This window comes from Cyprinus carpio, chromosome B4, assembly GCF_018340385.1.
Source record: "Cyprinus carpio isolate SPL01 chromosome B4, ASM1834038v1, whole genome shotgun sequence".
In the NCBI taxonomy this organism is placed as follows: Eukaryota; Metazoa; Chordata; class Actinopteri; order Cypriniformes; family Cyprinidae; genus Cyprinus; species Cyprinus carpio.
In genome coordinates this window covers 4275384-4288228 of record NC_056600.1, presented here as the reverse complement: position 1 = coordinate 4288228, position 12845 = coordinate 4275384, and the positions used below count along the sequence as shown (strand labels likewise).

General features: G+C 36.1%; 1 protein-coding gene and 1 long non-coding RNA gene across 3 annotated transcripts in view; one reads left to right on the top strand and one right to left on the bottom strand.

Annotated features, from left to right (window-relative positions):
* The window catches only part of rassf3 (Ras association domain family member 3), a 35308-nt gene extending 23473 nt beyond the window's left edge, over positions 1-11835 (bottom strand). The window contains exons 1-2 of one of the 2 annotated variants that reach the window (XM_042721671.1): positions 11249-11835; positions 3566-3699 (exon numbers count right to left, since the gene is read on the bottom strand). In XM_042721671.1, coding sequence (XP_042577605.1) covers positions 3566-3699; positions 11249-11687 — 573 coding nt within the window. In that variant the 5' untranslated portion in view covers positions 11688-11835. Of the gene's footprint in view, positions 1-3565; positions 3700-8912; positions 9113-11248 lie in introns of those variants that run through there. The other variant, XM_042721672.1, reaches the window with a different exon arrangement.
* On the top strand, positions 2860-9722 carry LOC109075934. The gene is made up of 4 exons (XR_006154456.1): positions 2860-3095; positions 4424-4665; positions 8824-8989; positions 9172-9722. It is a non-coding gene; the product is annotated as an uncharacterized LOC109075934 (long non-coding RNA).
* Positions 11836-12845: the final 1010 nt, after the last annotated feature.

Here is a 12845-nt window from a genome sequence, read left to right as displayed (position 1 = left end):
TCAAAACTAACATTCTCAAAATGTTTGCAAAATTATAAAATTGAATGTTCGCCTCACGCTTGCATAACCAAGTTAAATGTTTTAAAAACGGTTAAAAAACTGAATGTTTTGAACATTCGGATAACATTTAGAAATGATGTTTTCATAACTTAATGATAACATTAGCAAAACTGAATTTCCTGTGAAGCTGCTTTAATACAATGTGAAAACCGTTTACAAATAAATGTGAATTGATTTGGACTGAACACACATTTTTAAATAATGACATGTGGTCCTGCAGAATAGCATGTTTAACCTAGTCAAACATCATGTTATCTGTGACATCTGACATCAGTTGCAGGCATAAACTCTAGACCCAATGTGACGCACAGCCAAATCAAATCAGTAAGTGAATCAAACTCTTCACATGACCTGACACTGTACTGCAGACGTGAACTTTGACCAAAATATCTGTCCTTCTCTACTGACAGTAATCGTAGTCTTACATGAACAAAAATCAGTGCTAAACATATAATAAGCAGAGACCAGATTGTGTAACATCTATCTTCATATCTTTGTTAGTAGGAGTCACATGGGCGTGTGGTTAGTGCGGTGGAGTTCAAGCTTCGCCTCTTGCATTTTGGACCAGCTTCACCACCCAAAGAGTTCCCAGCATTCAGTTCTCGCCTGCCAACAAACTGCTGCCTCACGGGAAAAATGAAAGACCCACATTATTATGTAACATACTTGTGCTGAATCTGAACTTTGATATGCCTTTCTTTGGATGAACCAAACTAAAAAAACAAATTTTGTGCTGCTGCATGTAGATATTCTTGTCCTCGATGGTCCCTCCTGCTGGCTTACAGTAATCATGAGTTTACTCTAATGGACTGGTGCTTATTAGTTGTTATTATTGTGGTCAATGCACCTGTGAGTCTGTGTTTGTATCTTTGCTTGAATCTGATGTGATGTGTGTGTACGTAAACAGATGTGTGTGTGTGTGTGTGTGTGTGTGTGTGTATACTGACTTGCTTATGCCGCAGGCATCCTGTAACTGTTTCCTGAAGGGAAACTCTTTCTTTCCTACATCTGTCTGTTTGTTCCTTTTCATTTGGATCATATTTACACCTCTGTTTCTTTCTCAGTCTCTGCACACAATATTGCCGATCTAACAGTACAGTAATAACACAGCAGTGTTTTCAAAAACACATTTACACCAGCAGCTTTACAGTAATCATGTACTGTAAAACATCAGATATGAATCACTCTTACACTATGCACAGACATAAACATAAGTTTATAAAGCTATCTTTCATAAAAAAATGGACTGTTCAGATGCTAAATTTTAAAGACTGTGAAATAATAATTTATTATTAATATTAAAATATTGAAAACAAGTTAAAAAAAAATTAAACTAAAAAAACAACTAATCAAAATGACAAAAGATCATTACAATATTACAAACTTGAACTCAAATTAAACTGAAAACTATAAAAAATATAAACATAAAAGCTAGTCAAAATATTAAATAAATTCTATAAAAGATGCTCTCTAGTAGTTTTATGTAATATATAACATTATAAAAAAACTCTTACAATCATGCATACTCTAAAAAAACATTTGCTCAACAAACTTGATGTTATGTCTTAATGTTTTGATGTACTTCTCCCCCAGTATTTTGTCAGTGGTTTGTTTCGGCATTGTTGAGTGGGTGTTACATGTAGACACCCAGCCCTCCCTCAACAGTCAGCGGTTTGTATGACCTTGTCTGGCCCTGAGTAACGTGGCTGACTCAACTAACGGTCTTCAGCGGGAGGAGGGCTTCTGGAATGTAGGGTCTATATGAAGAGTCAAACAGACGCTCGCTAAAATGAACGTTAGACTGAAACAGACAGCTGGTTTCTCACTGTCCTGTGAGAATGTACACACCCAAATTACTAACGAACCAACTTCAGATCTCACACACGATACAGCGTCATCTAACAGTGCAATCCGTACTGAACATCCATAAGATAAATAAACAAACCGCATAACATGAATAGTAGCAACAGTGCACATTCAGATAGATATTTCTTTGGTATGTCAAAAAATGTGATTAAACTGGGTCACAATAACACATTTGCAGCCATAACTAAAACTAAAGGACAGCTGAGATTTCTTGCAAAGCTTATCGTGACTTATATGATTCACAGCTTTGCTATGTGGGTCAATGTCACAAAGAAATGTCTGAGTCATATTTTACCCCCAAATTTAAAGGGGAAAAAAGCTATAGTTATATTTTGCACAAAGAAAAAACTTTTTTAGGACTATTAAGTGTATTTTGATGACTATTAAGCACATTATCCTGTCAAATTTTCACTACTATAATGCAAAAACCTTTCTTATTAATTTAAATTGTGTTGGCACACACATAATTTTAAATTACATTTAAATAATATTATTATTTTATATTATACATTTAATTACATTTCATTTTAAATATAAATAAAATCAGAACAGATTAGAAACACTACCATGGATCTTCAGTTTTTCACCACTATACAGTAATGAGAATTATTTTGCTTTACATTAGGCTACTAATAATTTGGCGGAATAAATGTGGCCAGTTATCATGAAAATAATATCACAATCCAAAAAAAGCTTGTAATGCAAAAAAAATAATGTATTTTTTAAATTTTTGATTAAGGAGTGCATTTGCTTTGAAATGTTGACATGTTCTTGACAGTTGTAATTAAATTCACCCATTTATAAATAATTTGAATCCATTTTGTATTTCACCCAGTCACAATACAGTTAGGCTCGGTAGCCGCAGTAACACAGCAATTTATATATTCCAATATCTCTTCCTGCTCTGGACTAAACTGACAGATCTGGATTAGTGTGAATAGTACACATACCACACTAACCTGTCTGTTGACCCCGCCGGGTCACAGACACACATACACAGAGCTCGTCTTTCATTCATACCACACAGTATACTGAGCATCGGGGGTGAGAGTCTTCACAGCACAGACGCATGAGAACAAAACTGGACACTATGGGAACCAGAGGAATTCTGCTGAAGAGTAATATCCTGCTATTGTTATTTCCATGCCAAGTGCAATGGGACCGATCATGTGAGTTTAAATTCATATGTTGCTAAATAACAGTGCAGAAATTACTATTATTATTATAATTTTTTCTCTTTAACTAAATCACACCATTACGTCTAAGTAAAAACTAAAGAAAAGCAATAATTACTAAGAGCAACCTATGACCAAAACACCCTTCAAACTTCAACACAATGACCGTACTAAAGGACTATTAATCTGTTATCTGCCAGTGAAGATAAAATAACATGCACAAGACCAAGAATGAATATAAAATTGCTCAAGCTACTTAGCTACAAGCTACTTGTATTTACAGCAATATTGAGACATTAGGTCGTTTATCTGCAACTGATCTCCCCCTTGTGGTCACATCTAACCATCACTATCAGACTGTGATTGTTGTCATTCAGTGAAAGTTTAACTTCTGTATTTCAGATGATATTGAATTGAATGTGTATGTAAATGTCAACGCAGACACAAATTAACTCTGTACTCACGCTGTGTGACGACTGATTGTTGTTAAGATGGTCCTGAGCAAGAGGGCTGAGCTGGCAGCCATTAATGGACCCGTTCTGATGACAGTCTAGCGCCACCTGGTCACGGCACTGAGCATGACAGGTGTATTTACAACCTGCAGGAGAGGAAACAAGAACAGGCAGCTGTGTTACTCCACAATATGTGTTAAATAATAAGTTAATAACAGACAGTATGATTCAAAATATTTTTTAGGGTGTTGCTTTGTGGTTGCCAGAGTCTTCTAGGGCATTTCGAAAGCATTTCTGAGGTATTTGGAGTGGTTTTATCATATCCTTTCACCCACAAGGGAAAAAAAAAAATCTCTCCTAAACAAACTGCATCATATTTGTTCTGGTCTGTAGGAGATTTAGTGAAATACGGTGGTTTCCGGCAGGCTAAATGGAAAGCAAAATATCGGTTTGCAAATAAGAAGGCGCACATGCAAAATCTTAACGTAGAAAAGCTTAGATGTTTTTAATGAAAGTGGGAGAAAACTCCATGCACATTTAGACAGTATAAAACTGACAGTTGTTTGAGCATTAAATACAATGCATTGTTAAAATAATCTCTATGTCTATGTATTTTGCATTCATAAATTTTATGTACTGCATATGAAAACTTGCATGCTTTCTGATGCTGAAATAATTCAATATCTATTTCAGAAATGCACTGGATGGAAAATTAATGAACATGGATACACAATAAGCTAAACATTCTCTGCTTTCCAGTCCTCTCCAGTGACGCACATACTCTTGCTTATTCATCCAATGTAGATTACATGAGGCATTTCTCACTGGCTTAATAAGTCCATCTGATGTTTTTTTTTTTTTTTTTCTCAGTTCCCTTCGCTGTTATGACCTACCTGAAGATTGATGTTTGACTTGCTGGGTAATTTTGCTGTAAAGTTTACAGAATGCTGCTCCCATCCCACTCAAGCATACGAGGGATGACACTTTCTGTCCCGAACGCTTAACTCACGACATCCCATCAGAAACAAAGCTCAATCTCTGCAGTTCACACTCAGAACCGAAGGACAAACTCATCTGCCTCTCGCCCATGCAATCTCCACGGAAACTCATTTGTAAGTAACTCTCTCTCTCTCTCTCTCTCTCTCATTGTGCTGAGTTTGGTGATTTGACTGTCAAATGATGAAGCTCAGGTCACATACATGACAGGAGATGTGGGAAGCATTTGTGTTTAAATGTGCATTTTATCATCACCCTAGATACTTTTACACCCACAACATTCAGAGTTATTATTCTATTAATCCCATTATTAGACTATTACTGTTCTCATATTAGTTTACGTCACAACAACTGGTGCCATTCTATGGAAGCCAGTTCTGCGACTTAATAAAAAAAAATGTAACTGCATCTTCTTAACTCACAATTCTGACCTTTTTTCTCAGAATTGCAATTCTGTCCATAAAGTCCAGTTCTGAGGAAAAAAGACTGACTGTATTTCTCAGAATTGCGAGTTTATATTTTGCAATTTTTACTTTCTAACACACAGTTGCAAGTTTAAAAATCTTTATAATGGCAGTGGACGGGGGTCCCCACTTTGAATCCCAAAAAAGTGCACCCATCCATTATAAAAAGTGCTCCACATGGATCCACAGGGTTAATAAAGGCCTTCTGAAGTGAAGAGATGCATTTGTGTAATAAAAAAATATCTATATTTAGAACTTTCTAAACCATAAGCTCTAGCTTTTACGCACTAGGCGTACATTTTGATTTAATGAGATCTTTAAAAGTGGCTTGCTTCTCTGCGTTTTATATACCCAAATTTAATTTCAGCCCCTCAAAAAGACAAGGAAATTACAAATTAGATCTTGTTAATATCTTCAATATTTCTGCTAGACATCAGTGCGACTGAATGGAGAGCACATGGTCCCGAATAAACTCACAAACATCTCTCTTACTCTCTTTCTTACAGTTTTAGAAAGATCTCAGCAATCTCAAACTGAGCTCACATTAGAAAAATACACAATCAGAAGTCAGAGATCTCTAACATTTCTTAAGTATGTGAGCTATGTGAGCACACACTGTACTGTACACTTATAACTTATCTCATATACGTCTTTGTATATTTCACCTTAAGAATTTTAGACATCTAGGACAAAGTTGATGCTTAAATGTAATGTGCCAGAGATGACATCGACTCTGGGGAACAGGAGGAATGGTGTTATTTTTTAATATGGGGAGAGAGCAGAATGACACAGAGGATGAGCAATGATAGGGTGCGATGAAAGTGGATCTTTTATTCTGGGGCATGATGGGTAATGGTTGCTTAAAGTGCCGTTCTTTGCACAGAGCTGCGGTCTTGACCATGTAGGAACTGAGCTAATGTATGCCCACACACACACACACACACACACACAAACACACACACACACACACAATGTGTTAACTGAAGGTCTCTATGTTTTGGTGTGATGTGGGGTGGTTTGTATTTGTTGGTTTGTCTTTTCGTTATGATTGATGGCGGTATTGTGGGATCCTGTATGGGTAGAAAACTTTATGAGGAGAAAAATTTACACACACACACACACACACACACATTTTAAAACACACACACACACACACACCCCGTATTAAGACTGTGGTGTGATGGTGCAATATTTGGGACTCTGTTTCTAATGTTAACAGAGAACAAGTCATTCAAGTTCTTAAACTCTTCCTGAACACATTACTGACAGCTCATATAACAATAAAGCATCATTCCCACAGCAGCAGCATCTCACTTTCTAAATATTTACCACCCTCACACAAAATACTGTTAAGCTTCATTTAAGAGTAAAATCATTGCATTTGCTTTCACTTAAACTAGTGAAAGAGAAAAATAACATGCTTGAGCAAGAAAATATGCACAGCATTCAAATCAACATACAATCTGTTCTAAATAATTTGTGAGAATAATATAGTCATTATACCACAATAAAAATAATTATGACATCATTTTATGAAGGGTATGTGCCAATACTTGTGCTTGTGCTTGATTTTCACAGTGCTATTTCCTCGTCAAATATCTCTCTCATATGAGACTGTATTTATTTTATCACAAATAGAGAAAACAATATATAATTGTTAAATATTGGAATTTAAAATAACTATTTTCTATGTGAATATATTAAAATGTAATTTATTCCTGTGCAGCAAAGCTGAATTTTCAGCATTATTACTCCAGTCTTCAGTGTCACATGATCATTCAGAAATAATTCTGATATACTGCTCAAGAAACATTTCTTATTATAAATGTTGTGTCTTTACTGTCTTAACTTTTGATCAATTTAATGCATCCTAGCAGAATAAAAGTATACATTTTTTTTTAATTAAAAACTTTGTAACAAGTGTATATTTTTAATAGTAAAGTATGCAAACTGGGATGCAGCCATAAACTGTGATTGACTCTGACAACCAGGAAGAAGGAACACATGATGTGTAATTAAAGAAAAATGCAGCTTCTGACGTCAGATCTCTCCTTCATTTAACAGATGTGTGTGCTGGCCAGGTTGAAGTGTTGTTTTTTCACTTTTTTTTTTTACTTGTCCACAAAAAAATATTGCAAGAAAAACACAAACACATGCAGCTTATGATGAATCTTGAAACATTTGTAAAACCTTTTAATGTGTATGATAAAATATGTCCTCCAGACTGACAAAATTACATTTATCTATGTTGCTAACTACTGCAATTTTACGTTGCTTGTTTTTGACAGTGCTATTTCCTCGTCAAATATCTCTCTCATATCAGACTCCTAAAACAATATAATAATAGAGTCTGTGTGTGGAAACCTGCAAGTGACGACTAAACAAATAGCCGAGCATGTCCTTGCTCAGTTGATCACAGATAACTATTTTTTCTGCCTGTGCTCATGGCAGAGCCATATTCGGTCGTCTCCACGCCAAGATTAGATCAACACACCGCAGACTGGACACACACACACACACAACCGTCCTAAACTCACAGCAACACCTGCCTGTGACAAAACATTAAGAAGACGCTCCATTCTTTTGCATGACTTTAGTCACTCAGTCAATGGACGTTAAACCAATGATCTATTCGGCATGTTATCGTGAACCTCTTCCCACACTGGTGTTGGCTACAGCAGATGTTTTTAGTGCTGTTGATGGGTGTTAAACCAATGATCTATTCGGCATGTTATCGTGAACCTCTTCCCACTGAGGTTTACATTACATCACCTGAGACGCCACGGCCCCCAGCAAGACAACATATACCACACACAGACAGACCTCCACATAATCACTGTCTATAGATGATGACTGTTTAGTCAAACCTGTGAACAACAGTGCTGAAGAAAATGAGCACCATGTTAACTTATCCATTCAGATGTGCTGAATAATAGACAGGACGTCCCAGTTGCTCTGTCTTTCATCCTTAATTCTCTCTTTTTTTGAACAGCGATCTCAGACCACAGTAACAGCATTGCTCAACATCACAGACTCCGTTTAATCCTATAGCCATTATACATTGGAAATACATTTGATTTTAAGACTAAATCTTAGTAAAATCTTAATTAACTAGATTTGAAGTATAAAAAATGTAAAATACAATTATAAATATATCAAAAATATTATTTGGAAAAATTTTTCATTTCTATTACGTGACATTATTACATTCGTAATTACTGTATTGTTATAGTACTGTACTTATTTATTTACTAATTTAGTTTAATATGAATTATACTGTATTTATTTATTTGCTAGTTTGATGTTTTCATAATTTTAAAATCTATTTTAATATACTTTTTACTGCTACTGTTTGTTTATTTATTTATTTATTTATTTACTGTTTATTTATGCTACTGTTTATTTATTTATAAATAAAATAAAATAATTCAATAATATAATATAATAATAAAATAATTGTATTTATTTTAATATATTATTAATTTATTTTATCTTATTTATTATTATTATTATTATTATTATTATTATTATTTAACGCTTGTTCCCTAAATGTTTCCACGGACCCCCTGTGCACCCCTGCTATATGCAATGAAGACCAGTATAGTTTAAGTATAAATTAATAATTTCCATTGGAGAATGACTCTTTTGACTAATGCCAGTAAGCAACCCCATTGCAATGACCTTGCAACCACATGCATCATTTAGCATCATGGCAGTGATTTTTGCATATGCAACCAACAATATGTTTCAGAAAATATAAAAATCTAGATTGATTAAATAACACTAACATTTGTCCTCATTGTTCCATAGACTTTGCACTGCTGAGTATAAAGTCATCATCTAATTCCCCCTTGCCTGAGTGATAAAAAACTACAAACATTAAAGAGCTCTGGACCCACCGGATGACTTCCACAGCAGACTAACTTCCATTCGCCCGGAGCGCCGCATGGCTTTTGGGAAGCGGTAGAGGATTCCAGTAAGTCTTCTCAAAGTTCTTGCAAAGCCTTTCCGTAGACCCATGACCAGAACAACATCGAGCCTCACTTCAACCTTTGAGCATTTACAGACTGAAATATCTTCTCTGCATCACAGCTTCTGCTAACTGCTTGTGGTCTCCTGTCATTGTGTGTGTGTGTGTGTGTGTGTGTGTTTGTGCAGTTGTTCTCTGGCCCCCCTGGGTCCCCTTGTGACTGTGTCAGCTGGTTGAGGGGAAGCCCATTGTGATCCGGTTGTGCTGTGACAGGACGGTGTGCCTTCTCTAGACACACTGTCATTGGCGTTACACAAACAGACAGATGGACATTGGGGAGCCGACAGGTGGGTGTCAAATAGCAGCACACAATACAGTCTAGCTGAGAGGGCCAAAGGAATGTGACCCACAAAGGTGGGGAAAAGGTCTCTTTGTTTGTTTTGCTTAGGTATACTGTACGTACAGAATATTATTTTCATTGAAGTGAAGAGAAATACAGAGATGCTACAGTGGAAACCAGTTAATAGGCCGAAAACTTCGTTCACTGCATTAAAGATTCATTAAGTCATTAAGACCATTAGCAAACACCATCACAACCATTCGATACATGGGGAGGAAACTGTCAGAGACCATGTTTTATGCACACTTTACAATTTAAAATAAAAAAGCATGTATATTTACATTAATATGCTTCATTGATTTTGGATATTCCTGTATACTGTATATGCAGTCAGCATATTCTGAATAAACATATCTATGAGTGTTCTTTTTACCATTTTTCATAACACTTTTGTTTGGGTATATGCAGATGAACAGTGTATATTACTAAGGGAATTTTAGTAAATGTTTAGAATTTTATGTGATTTTTTCTATTTTGTTAGTTTACATTTTTATGTTTAGTTTTCATTTATTTTAATTTCTTTTTTTTAATTAGTAGTACTTTAACTTTATTTCTACATTTCATTTATATATATATATATGTATATGTGTGTGTGTGTGTGTGTGTGTGTGTGTGTGTGTGTGTGTGTGTGTGTGTGATTAAAAACATTAATATTAAATATTAGAATTATTTTTAAATATTACAAATAATTTTACCAAAATTTATTTTTAATAGTTACATCTCATACAATATCAATATTCTTGCTGTCTTATTTAGATTTAAATTGAAATATGACAGACTTTGGTAATTAATGATGTGCATGTGCATGTAAACATGGTCACTGACCCACACCAGTCCACCCACATTACACAAACCTAAACAAATCCATCAACCACCAAACCACTGCAAGCAAACTCATTATCCACCTTAACATCAGCAAAACAGACACTACTCTCTCTCTCACATAATACATGTGTCAGAGTTACTAATTTTCTCTGCCCACATATTCCAGGATGTGTAAGTGGCCCCTTAAAATGTACTTATAATGAAATTACAGACTAGTTCACATGAAAATTGGATGGCTTTCAGGCTGATCAGCCGAGTCAGTGACTTTCTCGCTCTCAATTACCTGATCACTCGAGTCGAGCAGCTAGAAGACTCAGTGAAAGTTACCTTTGTCCAGTTGTTCCATTTGAGTTAACTCTTGTGAATGGACAACTTCTGCACAAAGGCAGTTCTGACACGGAGAGACACATTAAGGAGAATGAACTAGGGACTTTGGTAACATTCATATGAGTGTCTAATTTAATCAAAAACCCAAAGAAATACCCTTGCATTTCACTGCTAACCGTAAGTATGATCATGCTTTTTTAGGCTAACTAAATTTACAGTACAAATGTGGCTGCAGGTCAAAGCAGATAATGCTTTGCATATGATTTTTAGGAATGGTTTCACTACTGGAAACAATGCAAGGCATTCAGTCAGGAATGATCATGTTAACCGTCACTGCCAGTGACCATTGCAGCTACAAATGTTCAGTGTGTGTAGAACCTGAGTCCTGGATTTGCTCAAATGAATTATGATTACACAAGCTATAGGCATTGTCATGTATAATTATTAGGCATATTTGTGACATATGTAAATGTGGGTGACTAAGGTGCAACACAGTGAATTTACAAGCCTAAACCAGTCTGTCAGCATACCTGTAAATGTGTGATGTGTGAGGAATCTCAAGAACATGCATAGAGTTTATGTGTTTATGAAATAGTAAAATGTAATAATTTCTTAATAATAAATAATTTCGTAATAATTATGCTAATGAATAGACCTTGTCTAAGCTAATAAATATAATATAGTAATAATATGATAAAAATAAAAGTTCTCACCTGTGCATGTCAAGCCACCTTGAAAGATATACGAGCAGCACACATCGCACCAAGCGTACGTCGCGTCTTCACAAAACTTGTGTCCTTCTCCTTTCTCCTCTTTTACGCGCGGGTCTTTGGCCGAGGGTTCGAATATCGTTCTCACATCCGGGGGTTTGAAGCCCCTCTTTCTAGACCGCTGTCCTCCGTTCTCTGCCGCCTTGGGCAGCGCGTCCCTTTGCGCGGGGTTTGGAGAGACGCGCGGTCTCTGGGGAGACGGAGCTCTCCTCACCGCCTTCACCTTGGCGTTGCGCATTCTGGATTTGGCTTTGGGTGAATTCTTCTCCATCGGCTCAGCTTCTTCCACTCGAAAGGTGGGTAATCGGTTGAGCTGAGGCAGGTCTAGCGGCGAGCCGACGGCGAGGTATCGCGGTGGTGAGTACTTCCTGTGATGCATCATGACTGCGTTACCGAGTGCGCCGGAGGAAACACGCAAACACCTGTAGATCTGAGAGGCCTGTTCGTGGACGTTTGCGATAAGACATTTCTCAGTGTTCGAGAGGATTTCACCGAGGTCTCTCTAAGACGGAGGAGTAGCGCTCAAGCAGGTAAGACAGGTGCACACAGCGCGTGTCATGTTTCACCTGAGCGGAGCTCGCGCACACACCCACAGCCTCTGGTTATTAGATCTAATCAATTACAGTTAACAATATATATTGTTGTTATATATATTGTTGTTACAGTTAACTATATATATATATATATATATATATATATATATATAGTTCGATATGATACACTAATAATAATTAGTTAATCACCAAAAGTTGGTCTTACCTAATAACATATTAAGGATTTTGACATATTGGTAGACTTATCGAAGTACGCAGCTAAAGTAGGGTAATTGTCTCACAGATTCATTTAGAGTAGCCTATGTAATGGAGTGCGGCAAGGTCTACTTTCATCAGCCCTTTTTGATGTCCATAAATGAATTGTCAGAAGAATTAAGAATTAAGTACTGGTTTGTATTTGTGTTTCTTATTATTGGACCTAAACTATAATAAATGCTAACTCAAAATATATACATATATTAAAGAAAACTTAAACCTACTGTATTACATTATATATATATATATATATATATAGGCCCCAATTTGTTCTAAATTAACTAAAAATAACAACTAGACAAAACTGAAAAAATTCAAAAGGGTCTGGCTGCAGACTTGCTTGCACTCTCAGACACTTGCACTTCCGGTAGTGACATTACTTGCAGTCTTTATTTTATATTTTGTTCTATTTATTTATTATTTTTTGTTTGAATCTCTCAACATTTTACAACAGCAGCCAGGTGTTGAAGACAAGAAAAAAGAAACTAAATTACGGAGTCACTTGCAATCGCCACTTGCACTCTCAGCTACCTGCGACGTCACTTGCAACCAACCAATCAACAGAAATCGTGCATGTTGCCAATGGAGACAAGACGCTGTGGTGATTAAACTAATTTAGTACCGTCACGTACAGGGGTCCTGGCAAGAAAAAAAAACAAGACCCGCAAATCCGTGGCCACAAAACAGCAGAATATGAATGCAATGCGCAAAGTCTCTCATTAAGCGTTTTC